General features: G+C 37.6%; 1 protein-coding gene across 5 annotated transcripts in view; it reads left to right on the top strand.

Annotated features, from left to right (window-relative positions):
* Positions 1 to 21,692, top strand: part of PCCA (propionyl-CoA carboxylase subunit alpha) — a 300,001-nt gene that overhangs the window by 122,073 nt on the left and 156,236 nt on the right. For all 5 annotated transcript variants that reach the window (XM_069802387.1, XM_069802389.1, XM_069802391.1 and 2 more), the window contains 4 exons: positions 10,019 to 10,162; positions 11,715 to 11,789; positions 16,991 to 17,059; positions 17,926 to 18,001. In XM_069802387.1, the coding sequence (XP_069658488.1) occupies positions 10,019 to 10,162; positions 11,715 to 11,789; positions 16,991 to 17,059; positions 17,926 to 18,001 (364 nt within the window). The remainder of the gene's footprint in view (positions 1 to 10,018; positions 10,163 to 11,714; positions 11,790 to 16,990; positions 17,060 to 17,925; positions 18,002 to 21,692) is intronic.

The raw sequence follows: 21,692 nt of genomic DNA, 5'->3' as shown, positions 1-21,692 counted from the left end.
AGCAATCTGCATATGATTGAAATTGTGACTGAAATGCAACTGTGTAAAAAGCATGCTGACATGGTGTAGGATTTTTGTAACATCTCATACGGTCAGTAGTAGATGTTATAATGTATACTGCAAATGAATGGACAAACAGTGTTTTATGGAAAATCCGTTCTACCTATTTGACTGTTATAATGCATTTCTGGTCATAATCCAAGAAAACAGGGGGTATATAACTTGAAGTCTGGATATCATTCTCAAAGATGGGAAGAAAGTTCAGCTTGTAAGAAGGTCAATTCCGTCATCTTTATCCTCCTTTTCTCACTTTGTTAAATAATGCCAGAAAGACTGAAATGTAGAGTCAAGCCACAAAGCTTCTTATTCTGTTTTAGCTACGTTTTGTTAGGGATGTGTCCTGCCTGCTGCTTGTACACGTGGGCAGTGATAGAGCATAATGAGATCCTCGTAATTCTGACGTCTTTGCATGACTTTGTATAATGGCTGGGTGAATTTATCCTTTGGGTAAAGAAGTGAGAGAGGATTTGGGGTAGGAATGGAGAACGAGGGTGTGGCAATCTTCCCCTGTATCAGGGGAAGACTGCTGGTAAAATTTGTCTTGCCTTGCAGGGCAGCAGTGTTTTTGGAATTAGTCATGATAGTTATATTTCACATGGTTTTGCTAGCAGTTTGCTAGGCGTAATCTGATCTACCTTAGATTCAGTTAGAGAGGGTGGTGGTGAATGGCAATGCATAGTTCATTAAAGTATTATGAAGAATTTCTGTCTCTTTGGTCATATTATTTACACTTTTCCCAATCTTACAGTTTTTGAGAGAACACTTTTTAGTGACTTTCCATGTTCTTGTTTACATAGAAGAAAATTAATTTATGGTTTTCTGCATAACCCACCAGACAGTCAAAACCATTTCCTTGCTGTAGTATGTTATTGTCCATCAGTTCCTAAATGGAATTAGCGATGGAGTATCCTTGGAGGTGATTCTTTTTGCAATTTGTTTTTAAGATGTTATCTTTGCTGTGTTGTGGTGTCTTCCCCCTGCAATGCGTAGTGGTAGGTGTTCAAAGTCCCAAACCTCAAGCTTGCTTAATTGTAGAGGTCTCCACATACATGGTAAGAAAGCTTTCACAATTCCATCTTTAAGGACTCCTTCTGAAATATCACCTAAGCAGTTTGACAATCCCCTATAATAGCAGACTCATTCTTTCCAACTCTTAAAGAAATTTACTAATCTTAAATTACAGTACTTGTGTAGATATTCTCTAATTCCTCTATCCCGACTGTGTATTGTCTCTAATTAACATTTCAGCTTGAGGCTGGAGGGTAGTAATTTTCTCTGATTCTTCCCCAGGCTTACCTGATTGATCTGTCACTTCTCCCAGGTCTCAAGCTTTACTTTCTGTTCAGCTAACAGTTGTACAACTGATATCTCGTTCTTGCTCCCTTCTATTGAGAGCCAAACATAGAAATTCTAATGAAGCTTGTCTAGATTTAACTTCTGAACTAGGAGAGTCTCCAGATGTCCCTGTATTGCTTCAGCCTTTTCCTTTTGCATCTGCTAACTGTGAACAGTGGCTAACAGGCTCACTTCCCTTGTTTTTGCTGAACACTCCACGGTTGGAAGAACTTTCCTAAATGATGCTCCTAAAGTCTTTGTCAGTGTGCATTACAGACACAGCTACCTGTCAGCATCATCAGAACATGTCTACTAAATTATGCAATTTCCTGTGCCTGTTTTAACATCTCAGCTATCTCTAATCGGATCACTGTAGCCTTTTTTACTTTAGATCCAGACTTCAGAAGATACTTCTGTAAAGCTAACTAAACCGTGTCCAATACTTTGCACTGCCTGCTGATTTCTCCTTTCCCTCCCTTTGGTGTATCTGTCAGATATCTTCCAGTGTTTTTTGTAAATGATTTTGCAGTAATTGAGAGTTGTATTATTATTTGGCTGTCTTTTTGGGGAACTCTTTGGGAATATACCTTTTCTGCTATATAATTCTGCAAAAAAGTGTAAGTAGCACCTTACAGGAAGTTTATATTTTATTTAATTTTTGTGTTAAGTGTTGCTGCAATACAATATGAGGTTCGAAAGTGAAAAAACTTGGTGAATCAGTTCCATTGTGTCCCTTGCATGCTACACAAATCTGTTACAGATGTTTCACTCCCTCCAAGTGATTCAGCTACAATAATTTATTCTTTGCTGTTGGCCACGTTCTTTTTGTTGTATCTGCTGCTCTACCATCTTTTAGAGGCTAGCTGATAAATATGAGACATGAGACTGAGTAATTGTTTAGCAAAACTAGTTATTCTGTGTTTTCTTGTGAAAAGCAAGAAACGTCTGCCCTAGCAGCTACAAGAGAACTTCTGTACATTGTCATTTAGGGCACTTTGGGAGTGGTTTTCAGGCAGCTACCACGGTTAGGATTGTTGAGGCAGACCAGATGTTGAATATCTGATTCTTTATAGCTGCTCACCCTGCATTGTGCTTTGTGTTACCTAGTTGTCATCAGCCTAATCAAAGGCAGTCATAGTCCAAAATAGCCAAACAAGAGCTTTGAAATAAGTAAAAAGTTTCTGACCCCTTAGGTTGATAGCATTTTTAACTTCCAAATTGTGTCAAAATCTCCTTATCACACTACCATCAGAAATGCCAGCTTTCACCAGGAAAGTCTCTTCTGCTTTTCGCTGGAAGACTAGAAATGTTCCTTTTTGACTCTACATGAATAGAGTCTACAGTCTGTAAATAAAAAATACCTGTCAGTGTATGGGTGTGCAGTGTGGCTAAGCTTCTTACATGTGAATCAGCTGGTGACAACTAAGGGAGAATATCACATATTCTAGAGGTTTGCAGTACCTTGAAATGAGAAGCATCTCTTGGCCTGAGGAGAACCAAAAAAAGTGCAATGAGCAGTGTGAGGAGAGTACTTACCCTGAATACAGTTTGTCTGTCTGGCTCAGGTCTGCTCCCAACCTTCTGCCTCCCTCACTCATTGTGTGATTTAAATAACAAGTGAGCACTCCCTTCTCAAAACATGACCAAATTTCCTTAGAGTAATCTGACTGAAAAGATCATTTGTATGGACTGTATTCAGCACGGTGGAGTTGAGAAATATGGTAATTTGAGTAGCAATGTGTTTTCTCCTCATGTGACTGAATATTTTTGTCATAACTTTTTAGGGAATGAAAATTAATTTTGTAGAACACTCTGATGTGTTTATAAGAGATTTATTGCAAGCCAATGGCATATCTGTATGTTTTTATTTTACAATTAATTGTAGTGAGAGTATTTGTTTTACGTAAATGTTTTCAAGTTCTTTGAAAGTAACTTGAGTCTAAGGCATAAGGCGAATGTAAATAAATTTCTATACACACATAAAACACTAGCCAACGTTAAGATTTTTGTTCATTGCTTTCAGTGTTTTCATCAGATTTTACTGACCTCTCGGAAATGTTATATCCCAGAGCTTTGTCTTTGTACAAAATGGGCTGTGCCTAGTGTAAAAGACAGAGGAAGAATTTTTACATGCAACACGTCTCTTTCTACCCCCCTTTTCATCTATTTGTCCACTCATGAAAGTATAAAGAGCACAGCTGGGAAACGTCTACAAGTATGTAGAAATCCTGTTGGTGATTGTCTGGAGCTCCACTGCTTAATAAACTCCTGGTTCTAACAGTCTCTTAATGGTATCTGTATTCTGTTGCACATCATTAGGCAGCACCTGCTACACGTTTGCTCAGTGAAGGAGAGAAGTGCTGGAAAATATTGCAGCTGCACTATATAAACAGTAGCAGCAAAATATAAATAGCGAAGTGATGAGCTGAGTCTGGATTGCCAGCTAAAACCGCGGAGAGGTGGTGACTTTTGGTATCCGTAGCAGACCCATGGGACGGCAAGAGGTGGTTTTGTTGTCTTGGTGTGCATAACTGCCCGGAGGATGAATGGTGATAGGTGGGCAGGAGTGTGGTGGCAGTGAAAGGGGCTGTCAGGAGTTGGAGGAGTAGATTTCTGCAAAGTCTGAATGGCGGAATTTCAAAGTAAAGCCTCAAGCGGCTGTTTCTGCTGTTTGCCGAGACTCTTCATATTTCTTAATACTGGAATCTTGTTTTACTGTGACACTTTGCTTCAGTCATTTTAAATAGGCTAACGAACAGTGTCAGATGGTAAAGACTTTCAATTGCTGCTAACCTGGGCTGGATTTGAACTACTGACCTAAAGGTGAAAGGTCTCTTATCCCATTACCAATCCCCTAAGCCCACCAGAATCCATTCTGCACACAGTTTATACCAGCTGTTCATGGCCATTTTTAGAACCGAAAGAAAAGGTGATTTTGCTGCCAAACAACACTTCTTCACACAAGAGGGTCAGCCGACAACAGTTAACCAGATTTTTGCCACATTCTTGCCTCCTAATGCAACTTCCATTATGTAGCTACTGGTTGTCTGCTTTTCAGGCTTCCTAAAAGAACTACAGAAAAGCATTGCTAATTGTTGTTGACAGAAGAGAACGACATTGTTTGTGTAAGTCATTGAATCTGAAAGATGCCATTAACAGTGCTGCCAGGGCACGGAGTGATATCTTAGAGACAACATTACCACGTAACTATCGTAGAATACTATTTAAAAAGTAGAGAAAAAGGAGGCTCCCCTGCTTTTTTAATAAGTAGAGAAACAAAAGGTCATTCTTCACAGGGTACGTTAGTTTCTTTCCTTTGGTGAATTTGATGTAAAGAAAACCCAAGAATGGCTGCAGTGTGACCAGAGCCACCTTGAACGAAGTACTCTGAGAGGGCTTTAACACTGCTGCTAATACAGCGAAAGCAGGAATTGCATCTTTAGGAAAGAAAGTGTAGGTTTTGTGGGTGCGAGCTTCTGTATTTTCTTACATGGAGTATTTAGGAGAAAGGAAATTGTGTAGAATTACTGGATTGAGAGGTTTTTTTTTTGTTTTTTTTGAAGTGCAGGATGTTAATTGAGAAAGTTATGTTGAAATTGTGAGCTAAATAACTGGTTGATAAAAGGTGTGTGCTGCTTGTTTAAAACACAGAAAAGAGAGATTTGGTATTCATAGGCTGCATAAGTGATTTCTTACCCGCATCTGTCCAGTACAATAAAGAAACAAATCCTTGCAAAGAAACTTGAGAAAATTGAATCAATGATTATTGGAAGATAGATTCCTATGAGGAAGTGGTTTAAATATTTTTTTCAAAGTTATTATATGCTATAATTAAAAAATTAGTTGGTACCAAATGTCTGTGCAGTACTTCTTATTTCTGCAACATCTTACTTAGGAAACAATAAAAGAAGTCTACCTGAGCATCTTAGTTGATGGAAATTTTTGTAGTTCTGGTTGCTCTCAGTTCTTTGATCACATACTAATAAATCAGAAAATAAACAGCAACTGTTATTATATACTGTATCTATAGAAAAGGACAGCACAGGAGATTGCCTGTTATGTATTCCTGTGTGCTTTCCATTCATTCTGTATGTTAATCCAAACATTGTCTGTTCTCCAGCAGCCTTTCTGAAAAGCTGTTTTTTACTATGTGCTCCCAAAACCCATATACATGTGAACTATTTTGCAGAAAGAAGATGTGACCCCAGAGTGCTCCTGCTCATAGTAGTCAGGAAGCTGGCATGCCTGAAGAGCAGAACATGCGTGCACCTCTGTTGCTGTTCAGTTCTCTGAAATAGAAACCAGACTTACCAAAATAAAGGGGGTTGAAGAGCATCTGTAAGTTGGTGGGTTTGGGTCAATTGATACTGGATTTGACTGCAGCAGAAAAGTGCATGGGACTCCAGGTGAATCATGTTTCCTGGAAGCTGAGGTGTATGTTGAAAGTTAGTTTTGAGATTATTTATCTGAATGTAAAGGAGTATATGACACCAACTAGGGACTTATAGTAGTAGGGGTGACATAGGCTGTAGTTTTAAGTCTACTGAAATTTAGATTTTCTTGGCCACTGTGGTCTGCTTGACTGCTACAACTGGTGTGTGAGTTACGCATACAGGGGTAAGAGAGGAATATGAGAGAGTATCCAGAAGTGTTTGCTATTAGATCTGAGTACCTTGATGGTCTTGAGAAAAATGCGTCCTGAAATTATTCCCCTGAATATAATGGGAGCAGTCATTGCTAATTTAACTCTTAGTTCCCACTATTCATAAAAACTGCATGACTGTCTTTGTAGCTGTGGATGAACCCCAGTATGGTAAAGCTTTCAGACCATTGGCAGTCACAGAACAGCAGGAGAATTAGCAGCCTCTCCGTACTGTTTTGGGGACGGATGCTAACTGGACTGCGATGTTGTTAGGCTCCTCTAGCTCTTTTGTACCTGCTTCACCATCTGTAAACTGGGACTTAGGTATTATTTTCTTACAGGCTTTACCACTAGTGTCTCTTGCTGTATAAACTGGAAAAGGCTAGGGAAGCAAAAACACTTGTAACGCTGACAGGGAATCTGATTGCTGTGAGATGTCAGAAGAAGAGCAGATCCAGTATGAAGGGGAAGCACTTTACCCCATATGGAGATTGCTGGCCATAACAGGTATGGCTTTGTGGACTTGAAAGCAGGAATATAAGTGGTGTTTTTCAGAGAAAGAGGTGTGTGTGGATCACAGAAAGTGGGGAGTAAGACTTTTTAAAGGAGGTATGTATTGTACTTACGTGCATCGAAATGATGACTTGTTTTAAAATGTTTATGACCAGACTTGGTATAAGTAAAGGAACTGGTAGTAAAGGTAATACTTTCGGCAGCTAATTGAGAGTTATTGGTGATCAATTTTTCTGCTTGTCCTGTTGAGAATAAGGTACAGCTGCCTGGATATAGCTATGATCTGTAGATTGCTTGCTGCAGACATGTCTGGTTTTGCCCTTTGCATTAAAGGACAGAGATAATGTGTGAATTTACCCGCTATGATATAACCATACCACCACTGGCTCTTACCTTATTGACTAGGGCTTCACTGGCAAGATCTTGGATCAGCTGACTACAAAATTGAGTATGGTCCAAAGCTAAAAGAGTTGATCAATTGAGTGTGATTCAGCTCTGTTTGTGAGCATACTTGCATTCATCTCTAAAAATTTAGTCCTTGACTTAGCATCCATAAAATCGCAAGTAAAGGCTGTTGATGGAGAAGAGGTATAGCATAAAATTAATAGAAGAAAATACAACAGGCAGGCAAAACAGGAGGGACACCTGAAGCAGAAGGCTGAAAAGTAAGAGGAAGGCATTTAAAGCCTAGCTTTTAAAGTGATTTAAAAATAGATACGGCAATTACCTTAGTCAAATAGCTGCAACAGTTACTGTAGAGCTTTCATAAGGAGGGAATGATGATGTCTGTGTTTTCTTTTTTTGGGAGGGGAAGGAGAAGAGGGGTCTGATTTCTTTGCTTCTCCTACCCCCCATCCTTCCTTGCTTTATAAAAGATTAGAGCTTTAATTTGAGATCCTGCATGTATCTCTCTGTGGGTGGATTCTTGCACCTCCAAAACCTTGTTGCAGGGTGCTTGTTGAACGAGGATATGGCATTACTGCTTTGTTACTGTCCTTCTGTACTGTACGCTGAAGCATATTCTGTATAATGCTAAAAATACTGACCCCCTCCTGCCGTCCCCTTGCCGAAAGAAAACTGGAAATGCTAAAACAAGTGCGGTTTGAGCTGTGCACCTCCGTGAAAGGTTAAAGTTACAAATAAGTCAACTACGATTTCAAGGTTAAAATTCTCTTCTACCCCATTTTGGTCATCTGATGGTCTTAATATATACTAAAATGCATTTTAAATGTATTTGGTTCCCCAAAATTAGCGATATAATCGGTACTGTCTACATTATGCCTAAATAGCACTAGTTGAAGCACAGTCCTAAAAGAAAGCAGAACAACTTCTTCCCACCCCCCAAAAAAACCTCAAAAAATTTTCCTCGTCATATTTTCTGAATGCTGTTTTTTGTGCAGACACAAAGGGAGTATTTTGAAGAAACAGAAGAAAATATTGACCAAGTCAAAGATCTGTATTGAAGAATGGATTAAATAAATGTTTGTGAGTCATAAGAACCAAACAACAAAAATATTTTTCTTTCCAGAAACATTCCATCCTATTTTGATCATCAACAATAAATCTGAAAACAACAATGAAGCTATTGAATCTGGAATGCCAATTGCTATCCAAGAAAAATGACAGTATAACTAAATAATGCAGATGTCTTTGGGGGGAAAAAAAAGAAGAAGAAATATTGTATTTTAATTATCTGGAATGTTAGAATTCCAAATGTGATCTAAACTTGAAGGTAATTTTTTAAAATTTAAATTCCAAAATAAGAGAAAAAGATCTGTTGTCCAAATATGAATGTGTGATAAGTAACTTTCTATTAAAACTTAGGGATTTTTAATAGAAACTTCAAGTCCTAATAGAAATTGAATTGCTTCAATTTAACACTGCAGGATAGACACTGAGATGTTTCATAGATTCTCCAAATACTGTTATTAAGCTTGACATGCTGGAGAATATCATGTGTTAGGCAGAATCAAGATTGAATCCCAAAGGTACATCCTTAAACTGTATAATCAGATTCCCATTTCAATGTCACTTTTATCCTTCAAAGAATAGATGCTTGTTTCAGTGATGATTTGTCATTAAAATTATGTCAAAACGTCTTAAAATGTTGTTGAAACTCTAAACAAACTCACAGCACACACAGGGCTAATTATGGATGCCATCTGTTTATTTTTACAAAGCTTTTTTCTTAAAGACCAAAGCATCTTCTTGTTCTGATAAGCCACGAGATTATTATAATGACTAAATGTTTTCCGTAATACTAGTGTACTTGAAGGAAGAAAGACAAGTCGCTGACCTTTTCCTGTGTCACAAAATGTATGTGGTATGACATCTTGTGATAGAGAAACCATTGTGAAGTGTATTTTCTTAAGGTATTTTGGCCCTTGGAACACAAACATTTTATAATAAAAATGGCAGTTCTGTCATATATTCTATATGGAAATTCTTAACAGCTGTCTCGGTGTGGTAGAACATGCTTTACTTCATCTATATGGTGCGCCCTCCTATCTTTGGGTGCTTTTTTACTGTACTATGCCTAGTTGAAGATTTTCTTAAAGTTAGTAAATGTCTCTGTTTATATCCCCATTTCAAAGAAAAATGCGTGTGTGTATGTGCATATGCGCGCACATGTGTGCATGCTTGTACGCACATGCTGGGTTAGTGTGAACGACGGGTATTCCCATGGCAGCATCATCCAAAGCCGTTAGCAGCAATTTGCTGAGAGCGCAGAGTGACTCTGCTGGTCCAGCCCAGCTATTGTGCATGCTAAGCACTAAACAGATAAGTCTGGAGGGGGAAAAAAAAATTGAAGGATCCATCTGCTCATTTCTGCTACACTGCGCTGATGCAAGATTACGCTAATCTGGTCGCTTGTCAGGACAGGTTAGTGAAAGCAGGCGAATGGGTGAGATTCAGGGTAGGCTAGTTCCATGGAAAATGTAAGCAGCTCCTGTACGTGCCGTGTTAAGTGTAGCAGAACGGGTTGATTATCAGCTACTTTGAGATTTTCAGTTAAAATATATTTCTGGCTACAGCGCGAGTCCTTTCAAAACAAAATCAAATGGGAAAAGCTTCTGAATTAAGAAAAATGAACTCATCTCTAGGTGCATTTGAATTTGTAAAATAAATGAAAAAAAAAAAACCAAACAAACCCCAAACCAACCGTGCAAAACCCCAAACTCTCCTAGGTGTTCTCTATAGTCTTCCTTTTGTATGCTGCTCTTAGTTACTGTGATCTGCTCATTATTTTATTTTGGGGGGCTTCCCTGCAAAGAAGGTGGTTGCTGGAGTTTGTCAAGTAGAAATGTTTTGGGGAGAAAGACCAAGGTGGGAATGTATTCTCTGTCTTTTCTTTGGCTGGTCTCATTTCTTGTTTATCTGTGTTTGTTTATGGAGAGGGAGGGGTTTTGTTGTTGTTTTGTTTTGTTGTTTTTGTTACCTACTGACTGACAGTTCTTGACCTTGCAGGTTGAACATCCCGTCACAGAATGCATTACGGGCCTGGACTTAGTCCAAGAAATGATCCGTGTTGCTAAGGGTTACCCTCTCAGGCACAAACAGGCTGATATTCCCATCAACGGCTGGGCGGTTGAATGTCGAGTTTATGCTGAGGTAAATGAGTGGTAATGGGGAGGAGGGTAGGTGGTTGAATTGTGGAGTAGTAATACCCAGGTGTGCATAGATGCCAAGGTGAAGTCAAGGAATATCATATGAAAGTCACGATTTAGTGTATGTAACACAAATGGTTAATGAGCTTTTGTAGAATTGTAGAATTTTTATTTTTTCATATAAAAATACAGTTTGTATTTCGACATAGCTTTCTTCCAAAAATCAAAATTAAAAATGGTAAAAGAGATAACTAAGGTTTATTTCTAAGGACATTTGCTATATGTTCTGTTCGCATTTAATGATGAAGTGGTGGAGTTATTTGCTAACAGTTAACTAGTGTTTCCAGGTTTAACTTGTGTGCTTGAAACTTGTTGACTTAAAAAGACAGTTGAAATTCAATGGCTTACATAATTTTTGTTGTTGTACTAAAAAATTTTAATAGGTCATTGAAAAAGCAAGTTACGCGTCTTCTGAAACAACAGTTTATAGGACAAACTTTCAAAGTGCCTTCCAAGACAATAACTTTATAATTACGGTACAACTCTCTATTTCACCTTAAAAAAGCTTACTAAAATATAAACCCCATTTTCAAGCATGTTTGGGATGTTTCAAGGTAACATCTTTTTGCTGTCATTTTTGATACATGAAAATCAAGATTTGTTAATTAAAAAAATGATGCCTAGCTTTGTTCATTTTGTTTTAGGAGTGTTGTAGCTAACTGTGCTTTTCAAACATAATTCAGCACCTTGAGATGTTTTTTCCGTCGCTTAAGTATTGAGACTTTTGTGACCCAGGGCATCTTTATTTTGCTTTTTTCTTTCTCTTTGTGTCATGTACAGAATCTTCAACTTGCTCTACTGATTACTAGTTATATGAACTATTTTGATAAAGAATAAATATGTGCCTTGTGATTGGCATGGAAGCTATTCTGAGTATGAGTAGGCTTTACCCTGGAGTAACTGATGCTTGGGCTTTTTTTTTTTTTTTTTGTTCAACTTAGATTCCCTCACATTTATAAATAAGTAATGGATCCAACTACTTAGCCATGAATTTGGTTATTCTGTAGGCCATATATTTATTTGCTGTCCTATTAAATTAATATTGGTATTGCATTATGTAGGAGATTTCCAGAGGCATAAAGGTCAGTTCGATTTCTTAAGATAATTGAATTTCCAACTGCCCTTTTTATCTCTGAAATTTTTTTCCTTATACTCTCTTTTCAACTCTACCCATCCTACTTTCCCATCCTTCTTCCAAGGCACAGTGTAGCAAATGAAAATGTCATCTTTGTATATTTTGGTGGTGTACTGTAGCTGTGTGCAGAGCACTTCTTTTCTGCTTTTTGACTGCAATGCAAGAGAATTTATGTGCTTCCAGTTCTTTATTTGGAGTCGCAGGGGTAGGTGGATGAAGAACTGTACTTCAACACAAATAATTCTGGGGAAGAAAATGAAGTTATTCCAGCAGAGGTTTCTGTTAGACTTCAAGCTTTTTAACATTATCTTCTCTGCATCTGTAAAAGCTTAATGCTTTCTCATGTTGAATTTTATTTCAGGACCCCTACAAATCTTTTGGCCTGCCATCCATTGGTAAACTGTCTCAGTATCAGGAACCATTGCATGTGCCAAGTGTAAGTAACTTGGTTCTGGTTTTCATAGGTGCTGAGTGTCTCTTTTATAGACAGAGACTATATGTGCTCAGCAGCTTTGTAAATCGAGCCTGTTTTCCAGTTTTTTGCCAGGGGGGAGGGGGTGGTGGACAGGACATGGCAATACTTATTTGTGCAGCCTGAAAAACTGCTTAAAAATGTACAGTTCCAAACTGGGTTTAAAATGTTCAGATTGAGTATAACAGGAAACCATTACATGTTGAAATATTTTGTTATGTTTTATAACTTTCAGCTTAAGTTTTTCAAACACAGCTTTAGTAAAAATACCGTGATTAGAAAGGACAGTGAAATGTTGAGTTGGCTCTTTAAGCACAGAGAACTGGGGACACCAGTGAGAAACTGCTGGTGCTTTCTGTTTAGCTTTGTAGACTCTAAAGAGGAAATTTGTTACAGTGATTATTACATGTTTCAGGATACAGTCTAACTATATGGAATGGCTGTTTAACAAACAGTGTTTTCTGCTACATGTAAAGAACGAGGACACAGCCTTCCTGTAAAATCAAGGTAGTCTAAGTCGTAAGTGCACATATACATGACACTATGTCAGTTACTGGAATGATGAGGCTATACCATCTGTGAATACGATTATTCAGTCTGCTTGCTTGCATGGATAATAGTGAAAGAGTACAGGAGGAATCTTAAGTGTGGAGATGTTATTGGATATATGATTTATTTCGCTTCTTAAATTGTTTTTGCCCGTGTACTTTCCGAAGGGACCTGACCCTTTCTGGTCTTTAAGGCTTCATGCTGTGTTCAAAGCCTGAAAGCAGAAAAAAAATTGTGAAGATCTAAAAGGCATTATGTGATCTTAAAGAGGAGATGAGGGAAAAAGGTATCATTGGATGTATCTAAACTTTTTTTTTTAATGAAACAAAGAGTGTATTTAATAAGAATTTATAATGAATACTCCGATGGTTGTTAGAAGTTTTCACCACGTTGTAATAGCTAACAGGATGTCAAACATTTTGCCCTTGCAAGTTTTTGCAATTTGCAATTTTCCAAACGTGAGACCTGTTGAAAGTACAAGTGATAATGGACAAACTATACCCCCTACAGTCTTTGTCCCACCAAATCTTTCTTCAATTAATGCTGCAGCAGGAGTTTTATGTAATAACATTTGCGCTTGTGAGCCATCCATACAAAGAAAAAACAATTAAAATGCCTTAAATGTTCTGCTTACTGCTGTTATTTGCTTGTGTGAATGTTGCATGTCAGCTAAATGGACCACGGAATAGATCAAGTGATTGGGTGCAGGAGAGTGCACACTAAGCTTTGTCTATCATTATTACTGGGAGCAATCAAATTGATGCCAGCAGGACAGTAGACGCGTTGACAGCTGTAATTATGTATCTCCATGGTGATCACTTTTGGCCTGTCATGGAGGCCCATGAGTCCCCTCCCTTGCAAGCATTTAATCAGATTGGGCTGTCACTTGTCAGGTAGATGGGGTGGGCTGGGAGTTGTGCTTAGGGGGAGAGGTGAATTGAAAATGAAGGGTGGGAGATGCCTGATTGCTTCACGTGGTCCATCGTGGTACCGAAGAAAGAAATTTTAATTACGCTGGAGGCTTCAGAGCAATGGCTTGAGGAACTCATATGGAGTGTCTAGGCTGTTCTCCTTCTGTTTACTTCTATTGTCGTATTAAAAATAGAACAGCTATTTTTATGTAGACACTCATGGTTTGGTGTCTTCATACATATTTTCTGCCACTGTGAAACTAATTTCTCTCCTGAGAATGTCATGCTGCTAAGAACAAAACTAATACGACTAAAAAAGTTCGGCGTTACAGGCCCATTGTGCCACAGTGTTTGTTTTCTGCATTTTAGATTATAGAATTGTCAACAAGTTGGCTTAAAAAAAGATTAGCGGAGACTTGTGGTGTGTCACAGAGTTCATCTTATGAGTAGTGTATTGCCAAATGCTTTTTAAATTAATTTCTTCTGTGTCTGAAGTTAGCTCTGATTGTCTACCTGTGCTTGTGTGTCAGCTGCTCAAGCTGGTGGAACTGGTGTATATGGCTGTGTGGGAGGTTTTTTTGTTAGCCACAGATAGGAATATACTGGCTATTTTTGTGTCACGTAGTCTGTAATTTCCTTAGAACATGGTACTTGTAAATACCAATTTTTTTTTCCCGTATTTGATAACGAAGCTTAAGATAGGTAACCACAAACCCACTAATTTCGATAGTGAGCATTCACGTTCAGTGCTCTTACACACCATAGCAAATGTACTGCCCTATCTGAAGAGCTCCAGCATTGCTCTTTGCGAGTGTGATCAGCAGTCTGGTCTTTCAGTGACTCTTACCAGAAAGAGAAAACTAAGACTTTGATGTGGCAAAGAACTGAAAAAGACTAGAACCTGGATGTATTGGTAGGTGGAATTTGATGCACTAATAGTTCATTGCAGGACTGGCACGTAGATTGTGCTTTTTTTTTTTCCTCTTAAGCTTTTTTTAGATCTTTCAGTCTACTGTTGTCCTGGTGTAATAACATGTAATGGTAGTACAACAGCAATAAAAGTGTTGGGCCTGTAATACCAATGAGCTGTAGGGTACAATAGGATCTTTCTTTGGTATTTTAAATACCAAGTAAAAGAAAGGAAATATATTAAGCAGAAGTAAATGCTGGAGGTCTAATAAGTATTGCTATTGTTTATCGAGTTGTGCACATTATAGCGAGTATCTGTTGAATTAGGGATTCTTTTTCATCCAATATTCATTAAGTTCTGTCACACCATATAGTTTATAAAATCACCTACTGTTACCAGGCTCTGAAAATGTAAGCACCACAGAGAGAATTGAAGATGGTAAATGTATTTCCTTTCTACTGTCATTTTTTTAGTCATCTTATTTTATGAAAATTAAACTTCTACAGAGGACTCCAGATTTTTTTAAAAAGGGAAATAATGCAGTTTAGTTTTAAAACAGTTTTAAATTCTTACTGTAACTTTTTCATTTTTTAGGACCTTGTACTTAGGAAAAAGTGTATATTATGTAGTGGTATGTGTTGTATACGAACAGAAACACAGAGCAGGTGGAGCATGTAGTCGGTAGCCTCGGAATCCTTACATTAACTTTAAGGGCTGACTAACCTGCTTAGTGTGGGTCTGAATTATGCACCTTTCGTATGTTTTTTTCTTTGTCAAAATATGATATACTTATATCAATACTTACATGCACATGTATGCGTATATAAAGCACTCCTGAACACTTGTATGTAATCACGTTGTAGGTGCTACTTTGGAGACAAAGGTCATGATATAATTCAAGTATCTGTGAAGTATGTATGTCATACCTTCATGTCTTATACACGTATTTATCGAGTATTACAAAAAATATAATGGGCAAGGGATTTATCTGGGACTGAGTAGGTAAATGAATTCTTTCTGATTTGAATGTGAGAACGTATGCGTTGACTATACATAGGCAGACATGCTGGGAGGAAGGATGGTTTAGCAGTTACAAGAAGGGGAGCTGGGAAATGCGCTGCATGTTTTTTCTGTAATCATGACATGTCTGAACTACCTTCTCATCAGTAGCTAATGTTAAATGTACCTGATATGGGTAGTGGGGGGCCTAGTTAAGCATAGGTAGAGCACATTTGGATAAGATGCGATAAAAATGCTACAGAAGTGCTACTGCCTTTACCTATGAATAAATATGCTATGCAAATAAACATAAGTATATAAGAAATAATGTATAAATATGTAAGTATAAATATATAAACACAAATATATGAATAAGTACATTTTTTAAAAAATAAAAAGAATATAACATCATAAAAACTAGTCAGTGTTTCTTAGTGAAGAAAGTGAGTACACCTGCTAGGGTATCTTTTTGTGTCATTTGGATAATAAAGTCATCATCATGCCCTCATGTGGATTCTGTAGACAAGAGGTTCTACATGTGGTCCCTTGATAATTGCCTAAATTAAAATATTAAAGGCCTAACAGCCGTTGCGTTGACCTTTTTCTGCCTTGCTGCAGACAGATGAGCTGCTGTTTATTACAAAGGTTCCTTCCCACAGGTGAAGATTTAAGTGAGATTCCAGGACCCTCTTTCCCACCTCCTTTACAATGCAGTATATCGGAGCCCTGCTGCTTCAACAGCTTTGATTAGAGCCCTCCATCCTTATGATCCCCAGAATGCGATTGTCACTCTCGAGTTATTTTGATTAGTTTTTAAAAAATATTTCAGATTCCAGTGCTCAAAAGCAGCAATTTAATAAATATTTATTCCCCAGAAATTGCTCATTTGAAAAGTTTTATATGGCTAACCTCATTGCTACAGTGATGAAATCAAACTGAGAGATGAAAACAAGAATCAGCAATATACTAACTAACTTGTTGGCTGGTTAACAGCAATCAGCCTCTTCAAAAGAAATTTTTGAACTTGTGTTATTTTTTTCCATGAATATTGCAGAATCAGAGCTTTAATTGGGGCTGTGTCCTTACAAAGCAAAGCCATGGAAAAAGCTGTGTAAACATTAAAGCCTCAGGGGAACAGCAGCAACAGAAAAAAAATGTTTTACAGTTGAGAGGGTGAGGCAGAGAAGGAAAGTGTTACAGACATGAAAACCACAGGATCAGTATTCCTATGGAGCTGATAAGCAGAGCTCCAAAGTTCCTGCTGAATGCTCCCTACTTGTATTCCTATTGGAGCCCTCAGAAGGGCTGTAGCGGCACATGGGGGATGTGATTACATATAGATACAGAAAGGATGTGATTGTAAGGGGCATCCTTCATGCCAGGTGTCAGTCAGAAAAATAATTACAACTCTGTTTTATTACAGGGATTAAATCGGAATTGGATACGTTCAGAGTTGAAGTTTAGAGTGTGTAGCACAACCTAAATTGTTACATCAAATTTACTGTGCATTCTAGGAGAACAAAAGAAAATTTTGACTATCAACTGAAGATTGCAGTTATGTTTCTTTCAAAGCAGAGAGTAACTTGCAAGTATTTTTGCTGGTGGAGGGAAATGCTCCCCTTCCCCCCTCCCATCTTCTCTGAAAACAAATAATTCTAGTTCTTCAAGGGGAAAAAATGTACATGATAAGCTGCATGGGTGTTATGTTTTAAGCCTGCTGGGTAGATTTGATCCTCATGTTGAAATATTTTTTTTTTCCCCAATATATAATTGTTTTTGCTTCTTATTTTTTGAAGGTACGTGTTGACAGTGGCATACAACAAGGAAGTGATATCAGCATTTATTATGATCCTATGATCTCAAAAGTGAGTTGATGATTATTTTTCAATATTCTAAAGGTACGAACCACTAATTTTATACATGGATCTTTTAAATGGGGGATAGTATATTAAAGGATTGGTAAATCACTATTTTAAAGGTGCTAGGCATAACATGCCTCAAGGGAATATGAAAGAAGTGAAGGAAGATGTGGAGTAGAGGAGATTTACTGTCACTTCTAAACAAAAATTTTTTTTATCTTTTGACACCATAATTATTTGTCGTGTGGTTTCTGATTATTAAAGGAATTCTGATTTAAACAGAAGCCATTACTTTCAGCTTTAGATGATACCAATCTATCTTTCTTAACATAACCTAGCCAGAACTAAAATGTCGATAATTCTGGCTTCCAAAAAGCAGCAGTGAAAGAAGTGGTTGATAGTGTCTCGTAGTATTAGTTCTTATTCATCAGTAACATACTGGTAAAATTAAAGTATGACATTATAGTCAGAGTTCAGTTGTAAAAAAAACCAAACAACAAAAAAACCCCCAATCTTAGAAGTCGGTTGGGCATTAGAAGTCAGGAGAGTCAACTAGATATTGAACCTCTGCTCTAATTTTCTGTGTGCCTAAAGAAGAAGAGAGAGCTTGTTTAGATGCTTTAAGTTTTATAAAGGAAAAGTGATTGGCCTTCTTTCATTGAATGGGTTAAGAGATCTTAGTTTTCTTTTGATGTTTTAGAGAGTCTCTGAAGGACAGATACAGTAATGTGCGGGAAATGTTTTTGTGACTGCAGAAGTTCTACAAACCATTTTCATTTTAAATGCTATTCAGATTCTAGAGACAAACGTTATCTCATTTCTAGGTAACTTAAATACCTTTCCTCCTCCCCCCCCCCCTTTTTTTTTTTTAGCTGATTACCTATGGCTCTAATAGAGCTGAAGCACTGAAAAGAATGGAAGAGGCTCTGGACAATTATGTAATTCGAGGTAACTACAGAAATTTGGGTTCCTAGTGTGATAGGCTGCCATCTATTTCAAGAAAACAGCTTGAAAATGTAGTAATTAGCAAATTGAGTAAAGTTCCCACTTCTTAAGTGCAAATTAAAACAGGAAAAGCCTGTGTTAATTAAGCTGAGAAGATACATCAAATCTAAAGAGACTTCATTTTTTTCTCCATTGCTTTTGCTTGAATATTATGAGATAAATATTTAAATCATTTCCGTAAACTCATAAAGAGTTTTCACAGAATGGTAGCATATAATTAATTTATTATGTCATAGAGCAGAAAAAAAGGCCACTGCAGTGTAAGAAATTTAAAATAGTTGCCATTGTATAGCAGTTTAATACATTGGTTGTGGTCAAATAATATCACAATACAGTATTTGATTGTGTATATATTTTTTCCTTACTTTTCAAGGTAATTGTTTAGGTTTGGGCAAATACAGATGGAGGCTGATGATCAGAATGTGTTTCAGCTCTTGCTGACTGACTGCCTAGGAGATGCAGTCGTTCTTCCAAGCAGGAGGGGTGAATCAGCCATGACCACTTTAACACCTTAGAAGTTTTAGAGAGGGAAGTCATGGTTTGTGTGGGAGAAATCTTTAGATCTTCCTCTTAGGGTCTTATTGGGCATAGGAAGGACAACTCAGGGTAGGGGAGGGAAAAATTGGATTTCTTATCCTTTTTTTTCATGGAGGCGATTAGAGAAGGGAACTGTAATGTGGCAAAAACCTTCATTTTACCCCTTAACTGTGTGGGTGTTTGGGGGAGTTATTTTTTTCATTACTAGTCAGTATACTTGAAGAACCAGGATAGGTCAGGAGGCAACTGTTGGAGGATTTACTGTCTTTGATCCTTGTTTTGGTTGCTGGACAGGTTGTTCAGTGGTTTCAGATGGGAGGAAGACTTGGAACACTTACTTAATTCCTCCTCTGAATGGCTGGGAGGAGGACCAGGAGAGACCTGATATAGTAGACGATCGTATGAGTTTCTGTAAAACTTGGTTTGGCTTTAATGCTGTCTGCTGAATACTACAGATGCCATGTCAGACTAGAAAGGTTTATCTATCTAGGGGAAAATGAGCCTCCTTCTACCACAGTGTAGCTAGATAGGTGGTAGGATTAGCTGTTGTAAATGAACTGCTAACTCTAATGTGGATTTATACTGGTGCAACTTGAGCCATTAGACTATTGCAGTACAATGTGCTGATGTAAACCCCTGCTGTATAACAGCTGAGTAAATTTATAGGAGAGAGAAATTTATACCGCTATAGCTAGACTGATGTGAAGTGGGATTTGTTGTTTTTTTTGGTTTTTTGTTGTTTTTAATGGAGACAGGCTCTGGACTCAAACTCGGTTATATAATAGCAACTGATGCTAGAAGGATTATATTTAATGAGAATATTGGAATTGTGTGTGAAGCATCATCTTTTATTGTGTGCTATAATATGAGGTGGAACCTGGTTGTTTGTTCTTAGGTGTTTTGCACAGATGTGTATGTACCTAACAACAGTTCCAGATATATAAATATCTACAAAGGATATGACACCTTACACCTGAAAATTACTAATTTGCATTCTTGATTTTTTTTACAGTCTTTTATTAGTATGCATCTATGCGTTTAAGTGTTCAGACCTGATATCTCCGTAGTATTTCTACCTGTGAAAAAGCTCTTAATCTATTAAAAACATTGAAAGAGGTAATAAATGAACTATGGGGGGAATGCCTTTTTTTTTTTTTTTTTTTTAAGTATTACAAAAGACAAATTTTAATTTACCACGGGTTTCAAAAGTAGATGAATTTCCAGAACACATTTTTAGTTGCAGTGGCCAGTGGTTCCCATCTGAAAACCAACAGGATTTTTGTTTAGTTTTACACAGCTGGTAGTTTCTTCTCAGGATTTATTTAAAATGGAACATTCATGGATATTAAAGTGTCTCTTCTCTTGCCTAGTGTGAATGATGCCTAACAGGGCAGTTTGTAGAAACTATCCTATCTGTAATGTTCTGAACTGCATTGACATGTGCAGAACTCTTCCTTGTTCAGAGGAGTTGTCTCTAATAAGTTCAAGTAAATTTAAGAGGTGATGAAGTAGTAGTAATATATTGGCATTTAAATGGACAAAAGTAATAAAACATCCAAAAAGTAAAAGCAATTTCATGCATTTTTTTGTTCTAAAACGATTGTGTATATTTTTGCTTTAAAATGTTGGGTGCTATATAAAGCAATATTAAACCACCTTGATCTTATGTGAAAGTGCCTCACATCAAGCCTTCTCCATAACTGAGTTATCAGTTTTCAGTTGTAAAAGATACAGAAGAGTTTTTTACCTAGTTTTGAAGTTACATGGTTTTATATTTGAATAGTGAGCCCATACATAACTATTTAGATTTACCATAGTCTTCCGCAATAGTGTGCTCCATATTCTTATTTCTGAACACAGCACCCCTGCTCCCCAATTTCCTTGGAAGCAGCTTCTGTGTTTGCTTTGTGTTTTAGAGACAGTGTGTTTTTTCCCTGTAAGTTACAAGTCTCTTCTGAGTCACAAAGCATTTTAGCTAAGCAATACCAGCTGAAGTCAGTGTGAATTGTGCTGATAATACACACTGTGAGAATTTAGATTTGAATTCCCAAGAACTGCAACATTTCTGTAAACAAAAATGCTTGTTCACTCACATAGGGTGGGAGTGGGATGGGGTGACTGGGTAACAGGTCAAGGACCATCTAATGGGTAGCTTAGGGACTGCTAATGGAAGATGGAGTCTTTCCCATCACTTCTGTGTCACCAGTTCAAAGCAGGCAAAAGTTGGTAAGGACTTTTAGTCACTAATATTTTGATGGTTGCTTGCTGACCTGCATGAAATCAGCAGTCTTTATCCAGTTCCTAGAAGACAAATGTCCTCTTGGAACAAATGCCACCATATAATGTCATTCACGGCAATCCTGGCAGAGAATCCAGGGACTGAAGCAGCACAGTGACCCTCCAGGAGGTCACTCTTCCAGGCTGGGTTGAGGCATGCTGACAGTGTGAAGTGCAAGGACTTACTCTGCTGCTCCTCGTCTACTGGCTGTATGAGCAGACATTCAATTTCTTCTGCTGTGGCTTTAGGATATCCAAGAGTTACCCCCATTCCCTTTTAGCTCCATTCCAGTTACAGGGAACAAGTCCTCAGACTACAGTCTTCACTGACTTGTTTTCTAGGACCAGATAGTACCTGGCGCTGAATCCATGGTTCAGCTGTCCCTCCCAGTTAAATCTGCCTGACAACATCACAAAAGAAATGAAATTAATTAAATTTTCAAAAAAATTTTGAAAGAAGCAGACTTATGCAAAATTTGAGTAAATATTATTTTAAGCAACAAAGACTGCGTCATATAGTGCCTGTATAGGACTAACTTGATTATAAATGCTGAATAAATCAAAATGTGATATTTGCAACAGCAACGCTATGCTCTGAAAACACCTATTGCTTTAACATTTTATTGCAGTTTGGGCTGGTGACAAGTTGCACACACTGAAATAAGAAATCCTACAGTCTGTTCATTGGTAGATGCCAACAGTGTGACTAACTCAAGATACGTTCAATGTGGTCATGGGAATGTAATCTGCATCTTATTTCCTGTGTAATATCTACATTGTTATTAATGGGAGCAGATGAAAGTCTAGGATAGCACTTCTT

The sequence above is a fragment of the Haliaeetus albicilla genome, chromosome 15 (assembly GCF_947461875.1).
Source record: "Haliaeetus albicilla chromosome 15, bHalAlb1.1, whole genome shotgun sequence".
Classification (NCBI taxonomy): Eukaryota; Metazoa; Chordata; class Aves; order Accipitriformes; family Accipitridae; genus Haliaeetus; species Haliaeetus albicilla.
Note: the sequence above shows the minus strand (reverse complement) of the source record. Positions and strands in the feature narration are given on the sequence as shown.